This window comes from Zea mays, chromosome 2 (assembly GCF_902167145.1).
Source record: "Zea mays cultivar B73 chromosome 2, Zm-B73-REFERENCE-NAM-5.0, whole genome shotgun sequence".
In the NCBI taxonomy this organism is placed as follows: domain Eukaryota; kingdom Viridiplantae; phylum Streptophyta; class Magnoliopsida; order Poales; family Poaceae; genus Zea; species Zea mays.
Genome location: NC_050097.1, coordinates 221,918,606 through 221,940,375, shown reverse-complemented (window position 1 = coordinate 221,940,375; position 21,770 = coordinate 221,918,606). Strand labels below are relative to the sequence as shown.

General features: G+C 40.8%; 1 protein-coding gene across 2 annotated transcripts; it reads left to right on the top strand.

Moving 5' to 3' along the window:
* Positions 1–617: 617 nt before the first annotated feature.
* Positions 618–17,797, top strand: LOC103647912 (protein CHROMATIN REMODELING 5). Of its 2 annotated transcripts, none has more exons than XM_008672404.3 (31): positions 618–1,117; positions 1,567–2,235; positions 2,351–2,412; positions 3,535–3,957; positions 4,282–4,515; positions 4,631–4,714; positions 5,054–5,113; positions 5,176–5,279; positions 5,690–5,741; positions 5,830–5,893; positions 6,236–6,329; positions 6,412–6,499; positions 6,586–6,720; positions 9,456–9,647; positions 9,737–9,804; positions 10,287–10,380; positions 10,489–10,613; positions 10,795–10,858; positions 11,411–11,620; positions 12,482–12,724; positions 12,832–12,942; positions 13,017–13,106; positions 13,464–13,646; positions 13,736–13,816; positions 13,914–14,153; positions 14,517–14,669; positions 14,753–14,930; positions 15,011–15,192; positions 16,068–16,418; positions 16,496–16,586; positions 16,750–17,797. In XM_008672404.3, the coding sequence occupies exons 2-31, from the start codon at positions 1,617–1,619 to the stop codon at positions 17,229–17,231; spliced, it is 5,157 nt and encodes a 1,718-aa protein (XP_008670626.1). In that variant the 5' UTR covers positions 618–1,117; positions 1,567–1,616; the 3' UTR covers positions 17,232–17,797. The 2 variants fall into 2 exon arrangements, with proteins under 2 accessions (XP_008670626.1, XP_008670628.1); XM_008672406.4 differs by having other exon boundaries at positions 2,354–2,412; positions 16,750–17,788.
* The last annotated feature ends 3,973 nt before the right edge of the window (positions 17,798–21,770 follow it).

Genomic DNA, 21,770 nt, shown 5'->3' with positions numbered 1-21,770 from the left:
GAGAACTAATTATACATAACTAAAAACAAACTAAACATTAAAAAAATACATATAGAATATTTTAAAATTACTAACTAAAATACCTTGAGCAGCCGGCGTGGAGGGCGGCGAGCGAGCAGCCGGCGAGAGAGCGGCGATGGGCGAGCGAGCAGCCGGCGAGGGAGCGGCGATGGGACAAGCGTGGAGGGCGGCGAGCAAGCAGCCGGCGAGGAGGGCGCTCGGCGTGGAGGCGAGGGAGCGCCCGGCGTGGGAGCCGCCTCGGCGTGGAGTGCTCCGGCAGAGGGCGGCGAGGCAGCGGCGGCGCGGCTCGGGCGGCGATAGCGGCGGCGGAGAAAACAGAGACTGGGCAGAAAACCGCGGTGAGGAGGTAGCCGCGCGATTTCATCCTAGCTCGGCGCCAAGATCTGTGGCGCCGAGCTAGGTGCCACGTAGCCTGCCGCGTCGGTCTCGCCACGTTATTGCTCGGCGCCACACCCTATGACGCCGACATGTGTTACCTCGACGCCATAGGGTATGGCGCCGAGCTAAGGGTCCAAATCTGAGTTTAAAATTTTTTAAGGTCTAAACGTGATTTTACTTAAGTTTAAGGGCTAAAATAAAAAAAAAAATTCGGACCGTGAGGCACGCGGGCACCACCGCCGCATATGATTTTTTCCCAACCCGACCGAGTCGAGACCGAGACAAATACACGAGCCAAAAGGTGAGAGCCGGAGAGGGAGAAAGAGGATAGAGAGAGAAGGAAAAAACTTATCTGCCGCCTCTCTATCGCGCGCGCCGCCGCCGCGCTGCCGCGCCGGGAGCCTGTCTCCGGCGATCGCCGCCTTCCAGCCCCGTTACTGACCCTCCTCCGATCCGAATCCTAGGCGAAAAATCGCGGAAAATACCGCAAAAAATCGCGGAAAATCGCCCGGTCCTTTTTGAATAAATCGCACGGGCGTTGCACCCCGCTCCCTTGCTCCCCTCCCACCGCCGGCGACGGCGATCGCGCAGACTAATAGGTGCCCCGCGGCGAGCCAGAAAACCTGCCTCGTGCCGGTCCGAGCATTCGTCTCTGTCGGGGGGACTGAGCGCCCGTCGCCCACCCGCCTCCTGCTCCTCTCGTCGGCCGCGGCAGGAGGTGCGTCCCCTTGCTACCTCGCTGCTTTTTGTGGGCAGTGGTTCGTTCCGAGGCATGGGCGCGCTGCGCGCGTGATGTGGCGTCGGTTCGAGCACCGCCCGTCCGATCCGCCCCGGCGGCGGCTCGATCTGGCCGCCGGCGGCCGCACGCGCCGATCTGCGCGGCCGCGCGTCAATCGGTTGGGATTTAGGGTTTCGGAATACAGTTTGGATTCTGCGCACTGGAGGCTGCTCCCCAGTGTATCTCTGCTTCTGCTGCTCGATTTTGATTAGAGCTGGGGTCGAGTCACGTCCCTCACCTGAAAATTTTAATCCATTTGACATTCATACGATCGACCCCTAACAAAGAGCATCATAGATTAATTAGATTTTAGTTGGATTGCCCTGTTTAGGGCAAGGCATGTTGATCAATAGCCACGTTCTAAATTGACTTCGTCTCATGAACTGCAGGAGTGACACTGAGACTGTGAGAGGTATTCCATGTAATGCCATAATTTGTGATGGCATTTTTCAGCAACTCCGGGAGCAAGGCCGATTCAGAAGGGTACAACTTGAATGAAAAGGCCGATGATGATGGCATACACGAGTCAATCCGGGATGGGAATGATGGCCTGAACTCTAGGCAGTGGAACTTAAATGAGAAAGCAGAGGATGCTTACCACAGCGAAGCAGAGCAATATGAGTCTGGCCAGTCAGGTTTGTACGCATCAAGGCAGCATGTTCAGAGAGGAGGCAGATCGTCTGGTGGTCCATGGGGCACAAATTTTCTGAAGGATTCCAGGTCCAAACAGACGGCCAAGGAAGTTGCATCAAATAGCGGTAGAGGAATGGATGCTGCTAACTCGCATGATGACATGGATGGTAGCAGAGAGGATGATGAACTGAATAGAGCAAATGGTGAGGTGCCTGCTGAGGAAATGCTCTCAGATGACTATTACGAGCAGGACGGAGAGGATCAGATTGAATCGTTGCATCGTGGCGGGATGAAGCAGTCAAGCTGTTCCACTTCTGGTGGAGCAGCAAAGTCTGGCTCACGACAAATGAAGAAGATGTCAAAGTACAATGCTTATGATAACGATGAGTATAATGATGAGAATGATGATGACAGCGATGCAGATGGTATATTGAAACATGGAGCCTCGTGCTTAACAAAATAAATGTGTTATTGCTTTAGTTGTGTCTCTATACATGGTGTTACAACCCAAGTTGATTGGCATTTTTCTTATATTTGTAGAAGATGATCCTGCTGACATGGATTTTGAGCCAGACGGCGAAACAGACAAGGCTACTGATAAGGTCATCTATTTACTTAATTGCTCTGCATGTAATGACATATAACTGTAACATGCCACAGTTTCAACATATTAAGCTACATCCTCCTTTTATTATTTGGGTTAGCTTGTGCAGTGAAAGTTTGTTACAACTTGTTTGAGATCTATAACTCTATACATGCCGCTGCTCGGTTATGAAGTTGTTTGCATTTTATTTTATTTTATTTTTTGTAAAAAAGAGTGCCTTAGTTGAACTCCAACTTACGTAAAATGGAATGTTTCTTCAGTTGGTGTAAAAGACCCAAGAACACAAATTATCTCTTAGCATCAGATAGGTAATCTAGAGGAAATATATTCATACTATATGGAATGAACTTATGCAAGCAAAATTGATGTGAATGGCCATAACCTTGGATGAATTTGGTTCTTAGGTATCCTTGAACAAGGTGATAAAATATGCCAGACATGATTTCTCTGGGCTATCCTAACTGCATCAGCTGCAGTCTGTAGTTGTTTCCTAACCAAGTCCTGGAGTACTTCTATTTGGATCTTTTTGTGTCATTCTAATTTACTTGACCTTTCTCATGTTATCAGTTCTGCAGCATTTTATGGTGCTTATTTATTTGTACGGTGATCATCTGAAGACACATTATGAACTTCTCCCCCTTGCTTTTTGGCCTACAAATTGTCCACTTATTTTTTCTTGAACGACGTAGGAGAGCTGCGTGTCATTTCATTAAGGTAGAAGAAAAACATCGGGGAGGACCAAGTGGCCCACCCCTAGTACATAACACCCCAGGGTCTTACATAGAAAAACCACACAAACTACCGACCCCAAGCACCTAACTGGCTGGCATCAACAACTCTTTAAGGAGCTCCTGCAGATTATTAGCTCCAGCGTTACACCATAAAAAGCACTCATCTCCAATTTTATGGAGGAGCTGGACATTTGCCTGTGATCACTAAGGCCCTATTTATTTATATTATTATATATAAAAAATGTTTCACAGCTATGATATTGTGTTATTATGTTCTGGATTGCTGAGTTTTCTATTGGCCCACTCAAGGAAATTTATTATTTGTATTGTATTTGATCTATTGGAGGTTTTTGCTTGATTATCTAACCTCTGGAACACTCAACTCACAGGATAAGTTTATGGATAGTGAGAATTCTGACGGCGACGACGATGATGACCTTGAACTCTCAGATGATGAAGATGATTTTGTTGAGAATCGGAGGCAACCTAAACGACTTAAGATTGTAGCAACTAAAACTTCCAAGGGAGGACAGTTGCCCATGCCAGTTCAACCAAAACGAGGGGTGTCTCACAGTGATGAAGAATATTTTTCAGGAAAAGACTCAGATGTTCCCAGCGATTCGGATTTCAAACACATACCGAAAAAACCTGACAGGTTGCATCAGAAACCTGTGGGCCGCAGTGATGTTGCCCCAATCAGTTCTCATAATGAGCTTAGAACTTCTGGAAGGAGGAGGACGGTGAAAAAGATCTCATATGCTGAAAGCGAAGAAAGTGATGATAGTGAGGAGAAGTCAAATAAGCGACAAAAGGTGAGGTCAATACAAACTATTATTGAAATAGCAATTTTGTCACTGAGGAATCATAATGGATAACTAGCTAACTAGTTCTTGTCATGTAAGGCTTGCTATCATTCTGGAGTTTCATATGTATTATATTCTTGATGTCATCCAGTTCCTGATTCTCACTTTTAAGTTGCTTCTTTGACAATAGAGAATTCAGATATCTGTCTTCTAAATTTCCTCTTTATTTTATTGTCTAAGTCATCGTTATTACCCTGTTAATTGAAGTTACTTTCTTCTGACCAAATCAATCCATACACTATGGCCACCATAACAAGTTTTAATGTAATCTAGCTCATCAAGGAGGAACCGGAAGAGGAGGATGGAGAAACAATTGAAAAAGTTCTGTGGCATCAACCCAAGGGTGTAGCAGAAGAGGCAATAAGGAATCACCGGTCAGCTCAACCTACTGTTGCCAGCCTAACATCGGACTTTGACCAACAATGGGATGAATTAGAGTTCTATATAAAATGGAAAGGCCAGTCTTACCTGCATTGTCAATGGAAGATACTATCAGAGCTCCAAAGTGTAAGTACTTATCTATCTACATATAGATTATGTTATCTGTATGTTAGTTAGGTGTATATGCTTAATTCATTATCTTTGTTCTAAATCTTTCATTCATATAACCTCTACATGGCAGGTTAGTGGATTCAAGAAGGTAATAAACTACACGAAAAGAGTTTCTGAGGAACAGAGGTACAAGAGGGCACTATCACGTGAAGAGGTAAAACCAGTAGACCTTTCATTTCAAATTTAACATGAAAGCATGAGTGCATTTCACCTTTTGGATCTTAGCATCCGGAGTATAAATAGTAACTCTATGATTAAACTTCAAAATGTAAAGAAATAGTTTGTGCCTCTTCTTGTTATGGAAGGTTCCTGTTTTTTGCATAGTGTTATCCTGATGATGTTCAAAATTAAGTTAAGTTAGGTTTATATTTGCTGCTATTAATTAGTGATTATTGAGTGATATTTGCCTGCATGCGTAGGATTCTTTACCTGGCAACATATTGTGATTAATTCGATACGTTTCTCTCGTTATGCTAACATATTCATATAACAGGTTGAGGTACATGACGTGGGCAAGGAGATGGAGCTGGATCTTATTAAACAATATAGTCAGGTTGACTGTTGATATATACTGTTCATTATCGCTTTGCATATTGTCTAACATTGAATCTTCAGGTTGAACGGATATTTGCTGATAGGGTCAGCAAAGCTGATGGAGATGATCTGGTTCCCGAATATTTAGTAAAATGGCAAGGACTTCCTTATGCAGAATCTACCTGGTAATTTTTCGTGGCATGGTATCCAGTTTTATGTTTATGATTATTGTTTTGCACATGGATGAGCTTCGATCACAAACACAATATCTCTACCTCTGTTGATTCATAGTATGGGTATGTGTGATGATCTTTCATACATTTTATATTCTATCTGGCGGATGTTAATATCTTTGTTGTAGGAAATAGGAATGCACCTTTACTGTTTAATTAGTACTCCCACCGTCCCAAAATATAGTTCTTTCTAGCCATTTTTTCCGTCCACATTCGAATGAACGATAATGGATGTAACATACATACAAACTACATTCATAGGTTAATTAATGAATGTATGTTTAATCTAAAATGAATTATATTTTGGGACGGAGGGAGTATGCATTAGTCTTGCTGACCTTGTTTTTGGTGCGTTGTTTCAGGGAAAAAGATACAGATATTGATTTTGCTCAAGATGCGATTGATGAATATAAGGTAAGGTACTCAGTACCCTATATGAGTTTCTGTAACTGTACCTGAGCATGTAATTTTGTATCATGACTGGCTTTACACTAAATGGTAGGCTCGTGAAGCTGCCTCAGCTATACTTGGGAAAACAGTAGATTTCCAACGAAAGAAAAGCAAAGGTATCGGATTACTACTTGTTATTGGTCCAGAAAATATTTAATACATAAGAGATGCTACTTAAAAAATGTTCTATGCTATTTTGTTCCTTCTGTGTAGTTTTTCACCTTTGGTCTTTGTTATAAAGTCTTCAACTAGTGTGGTATTTACCATGTGTTGTTATCAAATTAACTGATCCTTATCCTGGGGAATCTACAATGTTCTTTTGGTCATAGTTTGAATATGAATTTGCAATTTCTTACCCTTTTCTTGTTTTTTAGGGGATCCAATGTATTTTTTCTAGCACCAGTGGATCACTATTGTTGGGTTTAACTGAATGTCTGAATCGATCTTTATGTTTCCAGCTAGTTTGAGGAGGCTTGATGGTCAGCCAGAATGGCTAAAAGCTGGCAAGCTTCGTGATTATCAGCTGGAAGGACTAAACTTTCTCGTCAATGGGTACGTAAGATCAATATGATCTGCATATATGCACAGCAGAATGCAAATACTCTGTTTTCTGATTGTTTGACTGGTAACACAGGTGGAGAAACGATACTAATGTTATACTTGCTGATGAAATGGGTCTGGGAAAAACTATCCAATCTGTATCCATGCTTGGCTTCCTTCATGTAATTATTTCTCATTGTATTTGCTTGTCATCATTACGATGAATAAAATTGTCTTTTAACATTAATATCTGACACATCTGTTGTAGAATGCTCAAGAAATCAATGGCCCATTTCTTGTAGTCGTGCCACTGTCAACATTGTCGAACTGGGCAAAGGAATTTCGGAAGTGGCTGCCCAACATGAATGTTGTTGTTTATGTTGGCAACCGTGCCAGCAGAGAGGTATATAAAATTATTAAATCAGTTCTCCATCTGTTTTTCGTATGTGATATAGCTGCCATTGTCAAATGTTGGCAACAAGAATTATCGACTAAAACAGTATTATTATTACTTTCGGTAAATATAATCATTACCTGAGAGTTAATTTATACGCTATTAGCACTAGTATTCCTTATCATCTGTAAGAGAGACTGCTCCTCCTGTACGAATATTTTGAGCTGGTTAGTAACTTCAGACACCACCTTGTAAATTGAAGTGTTAGAAATTAAAAGCCTTCATGAAAAAAAACTCGACCTATGGGCGGGGGGGGGGGGGTAAGACAGCCCTCGGGTATTATATTAAGAAGAGGACCTTCTCAGTTCTCACGCAGGTCGAAAAAAATCCCCGAACCCCTGCCCTACCCATATACAATGGTACTGTAGCCCATGTGAGAAACGACCGCGACCGAAACTGGACCTTAGACCTGTGCTTTTGGCGTGAGAGAAACGAGGGGATTTTTTTAACCAAAGCCTGAAATTCGCTCCCACGGGGAGTCGAACTCAGGACCGAGGAGTGCTACCGAGACCACTTAACTAACTCAACTAGAGGCCCTTTCACCCTTCGTAGAAAAGAAGTATTAGTATTGTAAAAGGCTGATTCAATAGAATAATATCTTGTAGAATTTACCTGCTTCATATTTTTTTGTGATAACTCAACAATATCATGACTTTTAACCTAGATCACTTTCTATGATGGATCTGCATTTATTACCTCCATTTCAATATTTATGATTTCAATAAGTTCAGAGAAATCAATATGACAAGCCGGAGAAAATCGAATGTCCAAAAGGAAAAGGACTGTCAGACCTTCTTATCTTTTTTTAGAGTTTAAGGGATCAACCTCAGAAGTCCTATGCGAGATGGTGATATTGATGAAGATGTTAGCCATAGAATCAAAGCGGGGTGGATGAAATAGCGTCAAGCATCGGGAGTCCTATGCGACAAGAGAGTGCCACAGAAGTTGAAATGCAAGTTCTATAGGACAACGATTAGGTCTGCTATGTTATATGGGGCTAAGTGTTGGCCTACTAAGACACGACTTATCCAACAACTAAGTGTTGCATATATGCGTATGTTGCGTTGGATATGTGGGCACACAAGATTGGACCGAGTGAGAAACGATGACATACGCGATCGGTTAGGAGTAGCGCCAATTGAAGAAAAACTTATTCAACACTGGTTGAGATGGTTTGGGCATGTCCACCGGAGAGCGGAGACCCCCAGAGGCACCGGTGCATAGAGGCATCATAAGACGGGACAATAATGTGAAGAGAGATAGAGGTCGACCAAACTTGACATGGGAGGAGGCAATCAAAAGGGACTTGAAGGAATGGAATATCCCAATGGAGTTGTGTTTGGATAGAAGTGCTTGGAAAGAAGTTATTCACGTGCCCGAACCGTGATTAGGCCTTTTTCCTTTTAGTGCTCTCAAAAGCTTTTCCCACCTCTCTCTCTCTTTCTCCTTTTGGTGACATCTTGTTGGGTTTCAACTCTAGCCTACCCCAACTTGCTTGGGACTAAAAGGCTATGCTGTTGTTGTTGTTGTAAGGGATCAACCTCAGTCTTAGCAAAGCTGAAGACCGTCAATGTTTACCAATTTACCATTCAAAAAGTGCAGGACAGTCACCATCCACCTCCCCAACCCTTAACCAAAAAGACTGATTACGACAAACAACTAAGAATCTCACAGAACTTCCTATGCTCCACAAAGACCAAAAACCACCAGATTGAGCCACTTCCCTGACTTGACTATCTCTTAAAAAAGTATCACTGCTCAGTAAGTCCATCTCCTTTGGGGTTGCCAGTCACCTGTGTTCTCATACGTGAAGCTTTCTTCAAGCCTTGATACCTTGTCCAGCCAGAAATTCCTGGCTGGCATAGATGCCAACCTCTTTAGCTCTTCCAACTTTAGAGTTTAAGAACTGGATCTTGTCTTAAGGGCAAAGCAGTTTCCAACTTTGCACCATGACAAAAATCTTTAGCAGCGCCATATTTATATTCCTTCCAGATCAACTTCTGAAAACACATAGCATTCCTTACTTTCTAAAATGCGAAAGGGCATCTAGCGTAATGGTTAAAGCTTTCGAGTAGCACCTCTAGGTCCTGGGTTCGATCCCCCTCGGGGGCGAATTTCGGGCAAATCCCTCACTTTGCCCCGCCCGCTTTTGGGGATCGATATCCTGCGCGCCACCCTCCGGCTGGGCCGTTGCAGAGTGGACAGTTGATCGGCTTGTTGGTGATTTTGGGGGGCCAGGGTTCGGGGGGTTTCTCGGCCGGAACCATGGTTCGGTCTCTTCTTAATATAATACCGGCAGGGCTGTCTTTCCCTCCCCGGAGTTTTTTTCCTTACTTTCTAAAGCCCTCACAGGGCTTCCTATCTTCCTTCAAAACAGGACTGTTCCATCTATGTTATAATAACCTCACATGTTGTTGAGATGAAACCTTTTCATAACATGGATCTCTGCACAAAAACTTTATATATTGATGTGCGTACTGCGTAGCATTTTGCCTTTTCTTTAGGGTATGGAATTGTGTTCTTTTTCTTGGCTCCCTTTTCATTTTGTTTGATTGTGTTATATTTTTTTAGGTAAAAATATGAATTAGTTAGCGTGAAGGATCATAAGGCACAAAATTCTAACTAATACACTTTCTATTTTTGTTTTATTCACCTTGGTTGCATCCTTTTGCTATTTGCCACAGATGTGCCAGCAGCATGAATTTTTTTCAGACAAAAAAGGTGGGCGTCATGTAAAATTCCACACGTTGATAACTACGTACGAGGTGATTCTCAAAGACAAAGCGGTTCTTTCCAAGATAAAATGGAACTATCTTATGGTTGATGAAGCCCACCGGTTGAAAAATTGTGAAGCGTCACTGTATACAACCCTTTTGGTATGAAACAATTTCTTAGTTTCTGCATCATGTAACTTTTACTGGGATAATGATTAGACTAATTTTGTATTGCCTCTACTGCTCTACAGGAATTCAGCACTAAGAACAAGCTGCTTATCACGGGAACACCTTTGCAGAACAGTGTGGAAGAGCTTTGGTACGGCATCTTTTATGTGCAGTTAATAGTTGACTTATATTATATGTGAATATGTCATCTCTTGTGTGGATGTTGGAATATAATATAAGTGAATTGCTCACCTCCTCCTATCAGCTTAAGCTTTTGGGTTGAATTGGTTGGTGCATGCAACTTAATATGGTATCAAAGCTAGATGTCACGAGTTTGGATCCTGACTATCGCAATTAAATAAAATAATTGTTGCTCTCTTCTATTCCACGCCGGAGACCCAAGAGAGGCTCGACGTGAGGGGAAGTGTTGAAATATAATATAAATGAATTGCCCACCTCCACCTATCAGCTTAAGCTTTTGAGTTGAATTGGTTGGTGCATGCAGCTTAATAGTAGAGTTATATTATTTTTAAAAACAGCATTCTGTTTGTAGTTGCTACATCTGGGCTGATTCAGTTTTGTTTATCCTTTTTTAATCCTTCATTTTCCTTTGTTTCTGACCTTTTTTTGTAGGGCATTACTTCATTTCCTTGATCCAGTCAAATTCAACAGCAAGGATAGTTTTGTTGAGAGATACAAAAATTTGAGTTCCTTCAACGAAACTGAGGTAGTGTTCCAAATAAAAGCTTTATCTTCGCTGATCAGCATAGAATATGTTGGTTTTCTGTTAATCGAAAGTCGAAACCCATAACTTCTTTTGCTGGTTTTCTTATAGCTCGCGAATCTGCATAAGGAATTGAGGCCTCATATTCTACGGCGGGTTATAAAAGATGTTGAGAAGTCTTTACCTCCTAAAATCGAGAGGATTCTACGTGTTGAGATGTCACCCCTCCAGAAACAGTGAGTACTCCGGGCTAATTTTCTTGAACCAATCTTTTTTGACAAGTTTTCTTATTAGTTTGGATGGAATTGGAACCCGCATTCTTAAATCTTTTTTCCAAGCTCCAAACCCTCCCTGGACCTTGGAGCTGCCAAACATGCCCTTATTGTACACTGAGGCTAATTTTTTGGTTTTTACTAGGTACTACAAGTGGATTTTAGAGCGGAATTTTCAGAATCTGAATAAAGGTGTTCGTGGGAATCAGGTTTTTGTTACATCTTGTTCTTCTAATCAAGTTCTTATGTTTTATATTTTCCGTGCCTTTAGTTATTTCAGTTGGCACATCTTGGAATTGAATGCAATTTGGCTGTCTCAGTATGTAGCAAATTGAACCTTATGTCTCAGTATGTATATATACCGTTGCTGCTAGTCTAAGACCATTTTTCTTGCTAAATGCTGTGGTGCTTGCCAGGATCTTGATTGGAACAATGTTACTATTCTTTCTCACCTACTATTGCTAGGTCAAGCAGTTCCTCACCTGCTATTGCTAGCTCAAGAAGTTTCTCACCTGGCCGTGCATTACCTATCAAACTGGAGCATGGGCAAGGCCACAAGGCAAGACTTGGCTGTTGTGAGCCAAATCTGCTCTCCCATGTGGGCAAGGATTGATTGTTTATAACTTCATGTCTGATCTACTAAATTCAAATAATTAGTGTGCTTGGTAACAATTGTTCTTAAGGCACATCCAAATCTGCCCTCCAAAAAATTAGTGTCCTGCTATCATGTTTTATGTGACTGACTTGTTAATGACATGCAGGTATCACTTCTTAACATTGTTGTTGAATTGAAGAAATGCTGCAACCATCCATTCTTGTTTGAAAGTGCCGATCATGGTTATGGTGGAGATAGCATCGGTGATCGGAATAAAGTTGAACGTATTGTTATGAGTAGTGGGAAACTTGTCTTGTTGGACAAACTATTGGTGAGACTGCGGGAGACTAACCATCGTGTGCTTATATTCTCACAGGTTTGTATCTACCAGTTTATCACCACACGATGTGGTTATTCAAATTCTATATAGTGGTAACAATTGGTTTCCTTTTTTCTCTGCCACGGTCCCACGAACCAAGCGCAACTCTAGACTTCTAGAGGCCTTGAACATTCGAAACTGTAACCAAATCAATTCTGAAGGGCCTCTTCAGTGTGGTTTGGTTTGGTTCAAACCCGCACTACGGGTGCCCTAAGAGAGAAAGCAAAAAAGTGAGTGTTACTTGGATGTCAACCTACCGAATACACCTTTCGGAGTCTTTTTTCTCGAACAACGCAGGAACCATTCGGAGTCTTTAACCAGAAACTTAAGTTAGAGGCAGCTGGTTTCCAGAATATATCAACATCATGGTATGATAACAAAAGAATGGGCATGTTTCAAAATGTCAAGAATCGGAAACCAAATAAAAGTGCTTGAATGAACTTAAAGTTATTTCTAAATGACATGCGTTTGGAAACCAAAACAATGAATTTGTTTAATGTTTGCCTTGCCGAATGAAGCCTTCGTGTTCAGAGGCAGACACTTTCTTATTTTTCTTAGTAACTCTGTTAAGCTCTAACTTAAACATTTTAATCTAATTTTTCTTCTTCATGGTAATGAAATTTGTCTCGGCCGTTGTGGAAAAGTAGTCTACTTATTTCGCTGCATTGGTTCTTTTTTATTTGCGCAGTTCTCTTTGTGATTGAGTAGATTCGTTTTTAGAGAATCTTGTCCGTGACTTCCTTCGAAGTTAAAAATTACATACCTATTTTCTTATTGTGCTATCATCAATATGTTGGAAAGAAAACTATTTTTTAAAGCATCTGCGCCTCAGGTGGTTTACTTCATGATTCCTTGCAGATGGTTAAGATGTTGGACATCCTTGCAGAATACCTCTCTCTTCGGGGATTTCAGTTTCAGAGGCTTGATGGTAGTACAAGAGCAGATCTTCGTCATCAAGCCATGGAACACTTTAATGCTCCTGGAAGTGATGATTTCTGTTTTCTTTTATCCACACGTGCCGGAGGACTTGGTATTAATCTAGCAACTGCAGATACAGTGATAATTTTTGATTCAGATTGGAATCCACAAAATGATTTGCAGGTTCTCTTCTCTCTCTTTCCCCTCGCTCCTGGAAGTGAGTTTGTGTTTAACTTGTGAAGATTTCCTTATCTTTCCTATGTTTCTTAATATGGCTCATTTCTTGCTAGGCCATGAGTAGGGCACATAGGATTGGCCAACAGGAGACAGTTAATATCTACCGCTTCGTCACATGCAAAAGTGTTGAGGAGGATATTTTGGAACGCGCAAAGAAAAAGATGGTTGTCAAACTGCATAGTTCATGTACTTAGTAGGATTATTGAACTGTACTTTTTACCTTTTTTATATATTTCAGGTTCTTGATCACTTGGTCATTCAGAAGCTAAACGCTGAGGGCAGGCTTGAGAAGAAAGAATCCAAAAAAGGTGGCCCCATATTTGACAAGGTAGGTTTTGGTTCCGAATATCTTGTTTCCTTGTTTTAGGCCAACTGTTTGGCATGAATTACTCTCGAAGTTTTGTAGGGTGGCTATCGAATGTAGCTTCTGATTGAAACATGCTGTAACATGTTGCTTGAAGAAATTTATATACAGCTTATTAAATGCTGAAACCTGAAGTGTCTATCATAATAATTTTGTTCAGTTTAGAAGTTAAATGAATTTGCTTGTTCCTTTTGCTTTCTATCAGGATACATGACACAATAAACTTGTGAGAAGGAAAAAAAGATACTGTATTTTCGTGTTCTCCCCTATTTTCCTTTTACGCTGTTTTACTATTCTGATGTAAGCTGCATCACTCGACAGAACGAACTTTCAGCTATCTTGAGGTTCGGTGCAGAGGAATTGTTCAAGGAAGACAAGACTGATGAAGAGACCAAGAGGAACCTTGAAAGTTTGGACATTGATGAAATTCTTGAGAGAGCTGAGAAAGTCGAGACAAAGGGTGGTGAAGGGGAGGAAGGAAATGAGCTTCTTAGCGCTTTCAAGGCATGTGATGTGTATGCTATACCCAAGTTACTGATGCTGAACAGGACCTATTCTGTATTCACACTTATTATTCTTCATATTTTGGGTAGGTCGCAAACTTTTCCAGTGTCGAAGATGATGCAACGTTCTGGAGTAGGTTAATACAGCCAGATCCTGCAGATATAGTTCAGGTATTGATTAGCTAGCTAGATTGCCCAGTTATTATAACCTGCTTTAGTCATTTCTTTCTGTAGACATTATCAGATAGTGATGACTGATATTCTTCAGGAAACTTTGGCACCTCGTGCTGCACGAAATAAAAAGAGCTATATTGAAGATCCTCAGCTTGACAAAAATAATAACAGGAAAAGACGGGCAGTTGAAACACAAGAAAAGCCAAGGAGGCTTTCTGGCAGAACTGTGGAAACAGTTAATTCATTACCATTGGTTGATGGAGCAGTAGCTCAAGTACGAGAGTGGTCTTTTGGTAATGTTCCAAAGAAGGACGCTTCTCGTTTTGTACGAGCGGTAATATGCATGTTATATCTATCTATCGTTTTTCTGTCTTTCAGTTGAACCGTGTACTTCTCGTAATCGATTTTTAATTGTATATACAAGTGCCTGGAAGCATGCTATCAATATGTCATTGCACCATCTCCTTTGCTTTGCTTTGATTGATTGTAATACTTTTGCATTATGATGGTTATAGAACAAGTAACTATATTAGTCCAATTCTATTGACATGTGATTGCCAGTTTGATTTTTCAAGTTTTTTCATGGAAAGATTTTGTATGGGATCAGTTAGTCTGATTTAGTTGCACTTTATCTGGCATTGTTTGTGAAGCAATATGTGTGTTGATGTCCTCTCACTCTGACCTGTGAAATTTTTAGGTCAAAAAATTTGGGAATGCAACCCAGATTGGATTAATTGTGGATGATGTTGGTGGTGTACTTGCGAAGGTACCGCATGAAGCGCAGATAGAACTATTTGATTTGCTGGTTGATGGTTGTCAGGAAGCAGTTAAGGAGAATACAGACATTAAGGTAATAACTCTCCTTTTTGTTAACTCTAAAGATTATTTTGTGACATCATCTTTGTTAAGTTCACTTGTGCACTTCCAATATAGGGCACAGTTTTGGATTTTTTCGGTGTAGCTGTAAAGGCCTATGAATTGCTAGCTCGTGTTGAAGAGCTTCAGTTCTTGGCAAAGCGAATTGCACGTTACAAAGATCCAATCAAGCAGTACCGCATCCAGCTACCTTATAAAAAGCCTCAGTGGTCAGCAAGCTGTGGATGGACTGAAAGTAATTGCACTTCAACCCTAGTTGCTTAGGCATCCTATAAAACACTGGGATCTTATAGTTTGTTTCTTGTATGGTTATAGCTGATGACGCTAGATTGATGGTTGGAATTCATTGGTATGGCTACGGGAATTGGGAGAAAATAAGGTTGGATCCAAAGCTTGGCCTGACAACAAAAATTGCGCCAGCAACACTTGGAGAAAGGGAGACATTTTTACCACGTGCTCCCAACTTGGATAACCGCGCTAGTGCTCTCCTGCAAAAGGTACCTCTTTCTAACTGGAGGTGAACCTCTGGTTTATTTTAAAATGTACATGGGATCAGTTTACTTTCTGGACATTGTTCAATTCTTGGTTTCCAGTGTGTGGTTATCTAATTTATGGACAACTAATAGTTGAAGCCTTCTTTCATGTTCTGATCATTGAATGCGTTTATGTTTTGAACGGTCATTGAGTTGCAATCCTGAATGCCTCATAGGATGGATCAAGTAGAGTGGCGTTTAGGTGTTACCTTGAGATTGTAAATTTAAGGGGCGAGGGCCTCTAGCGTAATGGTTAAGGCTTCCGAGTAGCACCTCTAGGTCCTGGGTTCGATCCCCATCGGGGACGAATTTTGGCTTGTTTAAAAAAATCCCCTCGTTGTGTCCCGTCCGCTCCCGGGTTACGTCCTGCGCGCCACCCTCTGGCTGGGCCGTTGTAGAGTGAGCGGTGATGGCCCGCTAGTGATGGGGGTCAGGGTTCGGGGAGTTTCTCGTCTGGGACCATGTTTTGGTTTCTTCTTAATATAATACCGGGAGGGCGGTCTTTCCCTCCCCGGCCGTTTTTTTAAAATTTAAGGGCTTGTTTAAATGCATTATCCTATTTTTGTTTTCTAATCCAACTATTTTAAAATGATGCATTTGTAATGCTGCAGCGAATATGACAACCAAGAAAAATAATACAGAGATTTGTTTATTTGTTTGCTTCACATGTTTTAGTTGCTTTGAGATGACGAGATGTTTGAGTTTATTTATTTTAAAAGAGTACAATTGAATGTTTCACCTTGAATTTCATGCCTTTGTTTGCTAAAACAAAAGCATATTCTAATGTGTTTACATTTTTTTGCATTCTATTATGCTGACAATAAGCTGTATTTGTCAAGGAGTATGCTAAGTTTAGCGGTAAGAGCTTAAAAGTCAAAGGAAACACCCGCCAGACAGTCAATAACGACAGTAATAGTGGAGTTCGATCAATGAGGGGCCGGCAAAAGGATGTACCAGAAAAAGATGATAATAAGCCGAACAAAGATGACATTCAGAAGCGTAGGGTAATAGTGGAAGCTGAAGCAAGAGAAGAAGGTGAAATTTCTGAATCGGAGGCAGAGACCAGGTATCGTCAGGACAAAGAGGAGAAGTGGCTTGAATGGTGCTCTGAAGTTTTAGATGAGGAGCAGGAAACTTTGAAGCGCCTGGATAGGCTGCAGAATACAAGTGTAAACCTCCCAAAGGAAAAGGTATCTGCTTTTTCTGTGGACAATATATTCTCAAACCACTCTTCCATCCGAATCTTACCTTAATTTACTGTCTTCAGGTTCTTTCAAGGATTCGCAAGTATCTCCTGATAATTGGGGACAAAATTGGAGAAGTTGTCCGGCAACACAGTGAATCTTATAGGCAATCCCGTAAGTGTAGTCGCACCTCCCGTAAATGTGTATGCCCCCTTCTCCAAAACCAGTCTCCAGACAAGACTCTTTGTCTTAACATTGTGCAGACAATTTTGGATGCCATATACTTGATTACTTGCATCGCTTGATGGATCCTGTCTAAATTATTGTATTGATGCAGGCATGGTCATGAGGTTATGGAATTATGTTGCCACCTTTTCAAACATGTCTGGGGAGCAACTGCATGATCTCTATATGAAACTTAGTCAAGACCAACTGGAAGGTGGAGTTGGCCCATCTCATGGTGGCAATTTCACATCCATTCCTCCCAATAAGGGAGGTAACTCAAATCAACTTCATCCTTCGAGAAACCAAAGGCCAACTAGGTCTCTCCAGTACAATTCTGAGTCTTTCCATAATGAGAGCTCTGGAAGTTCTGAAGCCTGGAAGCGTCGACGGAGAGCTGACACAGATAATCAATTTGACACCCAGCCTTTGTGTCAACCTCCAATTATGACAAATGGAAATAGGTTGCAGGAATCTAGTAGTTCTGCAGGTATTCTTGGTTGGGGTCCAGTTGAAATTAGACGGTATGGTAATGAGAGGCCAAAACGTGCTGTTCATCCTAGTCATTTCCCTACTGGGCATGGACCTTTGCTGTAGCTGAAGGAAGTAGATGATGCGAACAACCTTGTTCATTTTGGCATAACCGTTCCCAGTGAATTTCAGCTTCCATATAGTTATAAATGGTGGATCTCCGTAGGAATTGAAATTCTTTTTCCAAAACAAAAAGGAATAAAGAGCAACCTCACCTGGATCACAGTTTTGAATTATATGCCTTAAAAGGTAATGCCAGGACTCTAGAGGCGACTTATGGAATTGTTAACAGCTACACTGAATATCCTTCTGACACCATCACAGCAACACAAATACATGGTGGCTTGTGAACTGCCAAGAGGATCAATCGAGGAAGTTTTGCCTGTTCAGTTTTGTGATCTCTCAACAATGATCTATAGTTAAATCTCAATACATAAATTATGCTTTACATTGTAATATATTGAAATATGGTTCCGTTATGCTCCCTCCCTCTCGATGTGTTTTGTGCCGTTTTTCTACCGTGTTGATGTAAAAGATGAAAGAAATGCATGTTCTCATTTTGAGGCAACAAAAAGTTGCAGCCGGGAGCATAATAGTGAAATGCGATGGAATTATCGGATACTTATCGATTCCATAGTGTTTTCCCTGAGACAATGTACTGAATGAGGTACGGTTATAAGAAATGGTGATAATTAGGTGGGTGGTTATATACATTTCAAACAATAGTTTGACACCACGGTGTTATCATTTACACTTTGACATGTCATGATCTATATATATTCTATGGTGCAGCTTAGTAGGTGCTCAGCCATTCTACAAGTCATCTGGTAGTCCGAAGTTGCATGAGGCCTACTTTCCCCTGGTTGCCCCACTTATGCTCAGTAAGTATGCTTCTAGGGTTGTATGATGATGGCCCAATTGAATTTTTAATCCTGTGTATGAATGGTGATGGCCAAACACTTAAATGTAGCACTGATTTAATAATAGGTACCAGTTTTGTCCTTTTTCAATTCTGTTTTCTGTTGGTGTTCAAAATGTATATAATTTTAAAAAAGGTAATTAGGTATTATATTTCCATGATTTTTTAAAATTTTAAGAGTAACAGATAAATTGCTAAAAATTTAAAACTACGTAAAAAGAACTTAATATTTTTGTGTCTTATTAATTTCTTATCTTATAAGAATAAATTTTTTGTTAGAGCTAAATAATACTATTAATAAACTAGTATACTTTTTGTTAATTTTATTAAGAAAGTTAAGTGATCATTTTTATTAGTAACTAAATTAATTATACATATGTGTTTTTTTAAAACTTACCAAACAGTAATAAAATGCTCTCTAGTTTTTACATAATTTTTCACCTACATAAATCAACGTATATAAATATTTCTAGAATTTTCAGAGAATTTTGAATTAGGACCCATATTTTACATAAATATTTCTAAGAACTTTATATGGGTCTAGATTTAAAATTCTTGAAAATTCTGAAACTATTTAGATATGCTAGTTCAGCTAAGAAAAGGTCCATGTAAAAATTGGAGACATTTTATTATTGGTTGCTAGGTGTTTCTAAATTGTTTAATAAAATCAACAAAAATGAGTAATTTAATAATTTTAGCTCTAGTAAATTTTTAGCCTTAGAAGATAAAAAATCAATGTCACACAAAATTATTAAGCTTTTTATGTAGTTTTTATTTTAATAATTAATCTTTTACTCCTAAATTTAGAAAAATTAGGGCGAATATATTTTTTTGTTTGAAATTATATAAATTTTGGGCACCGATATAATACAAAATTGAAAACGACAAGTGTCACTTAAATCAATGCAACATTATCAAAACTACCAACTAAAATTATTTAGGGGTTATTTATTTGTTTTTGTAAAGTTAAGAGAAGTAAACAACCGGTACAAACGTGAGTGGGTAAAGTAGACCCCCCCTCTAAAAACCAAGGGGTTATGTAAACTTATAGTCCTATATTAAAAGAACAATTGTGATTATACACTTCGGCGATCTTTCGGACAAACAGAATGCCCGACGAGTGGCGGCGGAGTACATTAGTACCAATCTTCAAGAACAAAGGAGATGTTCAAAGTTGTACTAATTACCGTGGAATTAAACTCATGAGCCATACAATGAAGCTATGGGAGAGAGTCATTGAACACCGCATGCGAAAGCTGACGAGCGTGACCCAAAATCAGTTTGGTTTCATGCCCGGGAGATCAACTATGGAGGCCATTTTCTTACTAAGACAACTTATGGAGAGATTCAGAGAACAAAAGAAAGACCTGCATATGGTCTTCATAGACTTGGAGAAGGCTTATGACAAAGTACCCAGGAGTGTAATGTGGTGGGCCTTGGAAAAACACAAAGTAGCAACAAAGTACATTAATCTTATTAAAGATATGTACACTAATGTTGTGACAAGTGTCCGAACAAGTGATGGGGACACCGATGACTTTCCAATTAACATAGGACTACATCAAGGGTCGGCTTTGAGCCCTTACCTTTTCGCTTTGGTGATAGATGAGGTCACAAGGGACATACAAGGAGATATACCGTGGTGTATGCTTTTTGCCGATGATGTGGTACTTATTGAGGAGAGTAGGAGTGGTGTTTCGCAAAAGTTGGAATTGTGGAGGCAGACACTGGAAGCAAAAGGTTTTAGGCTTAGTAGGTTTAAAACGGAGTATATGAAGTGTGATTTCAGTGCCATGGGGTATGAAGATGGCGATGTTAGTCTTGATGGGCAAGTGGTACCCAAGAAAGACACTTTTCGTTACTTAGGATCAATGCTTCAGAAGGATGGAGACATCGATGAGGATGTCAGTCATAGAATTAAAGCTGGATGGTTGAAGTGGCGGCAAGCGGGGGGTGTCTTATGCGACCCCCGGGTGCCACACAAACTAAAAGGCAAATTCTACAGGACAGCAATCCGGCCGGCTATGTTGTATGGAGCAGAATGTTGGCCCACTAAAAGACGACATGTCCAACAACTGTGTGTGGCAGAGATGCGTATGTTGCGCTGGATATGTGGCCACACAAGGAGAGACCGAGTCCGGAATGATGACATACGAGAGAGAGTAGGAGTGGCGCCAATTGAGGAGAAGCTTATGCAACATCGTTTGAGATGGTTTGGACATATCCAACGAAGACCTGAAGAGGCACCAGTGCATATCGGAATAATTAGGCGTCCCGAGAATGTGAAGAGAGGTAGAGGTCGACCAACCTTGACGTGGACAGAGGCAGTGAAGAGGGACCTGAAGGAGTGGAATATTGATAAAGAGCTCGCCGTGGATAGGAAGGGGTGGAAGTGTGCAATTCACGTGCCAGAACCTTGATTTATAGTTCCGCTTTTCCTCCTTAATCGTTTGACCTTTTCTTGTGCCCATTTAAACCTTGCTGGTTCTTGTGGGTTTTATCTCTTTTATGTGTTCCCCCGTTTCGTCGTTTTCGGTTCTCCTTTGCCTTTGTTTCCCCTGTTTTCTTTGGGGGTTGAGCTCTGAGGTTTTCATACGGGGTTTCATCTCTAGCCTACCCCAACGTGCTTGGGACAAAAGGCTTTGTTGTTGTTGTTGTTGTATAATCTACATCGTTGTCTTATAATATACAATAAACTTAGCATACTTGTATAGCCGTTAGAGAAAAAATTCACAATGATGGATTGTGGGGAATGACATTTATGAACTGGTGATCGCCAAGGAAGATGAACTTTTCCAGTATTATACAAGAAAAAGTTGCATCTTTTATAATGGTCCAGAGGAAATTGGTTGCACAGGTTAAAATCCAGATTGGTCCCCATGCATCGTGTCCTCCGTTCAAATACACCATCCAACGCTCAAGACATAAAACATCACAACCAGCCAATCAATAACATGAACGGCCGATCCATAAATTGGAGGAAAGTCTTATTGATGCCATTACCACCTGTGAATTTGTACGCTACGAACTCTTCAATTCAAGTCTCACTTTCAAAAAGCAACATGTTCATTGTTGATTCAAACATCACTGAGTTATCATAAGATTACAACAAATAGGAGACAACCATCTGAATTTACCAAATGCTATGATAGTGTACATGCGTTTCTACTTCTCTCCTTCGAACCAAAAGAAAACAGAGCTACGAGAATAGATGGCCCACACGCGCTGCAGAGCGAGTGTCCCGTTCGTGCTGATAGCCTTCACGCCCCCTTCGATCCGGGTGCGAACGACAGTCACACCATGTCCTTGCTCGTTGGTGGATGAAAATGGACTACACTCTATCGTCGTGCTGATTATTGGAAAGGACAAGTAGTGAGGGCTTTGCTCACACTGCAGAAACACTCCTGGATGGTTAATCCGCCGCTTCGATCTAGCAGAGAGCATCCAAGTTCTGCTCTGATAGTCAAATTCGTAATCTTGCATGTCAATAAGAACTCTAGTGCGCTGTTTGATAGGCCAATCAAAGGAAACCTGGGTAAGACTGAGATATTGATAGAAACAGCAAGATAAACAGAACTATATACCAGTTTGCAGGTTCACTGCTTTCTGAAGAAGACAAAACTTACATGACCAACTCGATTCGATGGAAAAAAGACAATAGATCAACAAATTGTATCATCTCAACT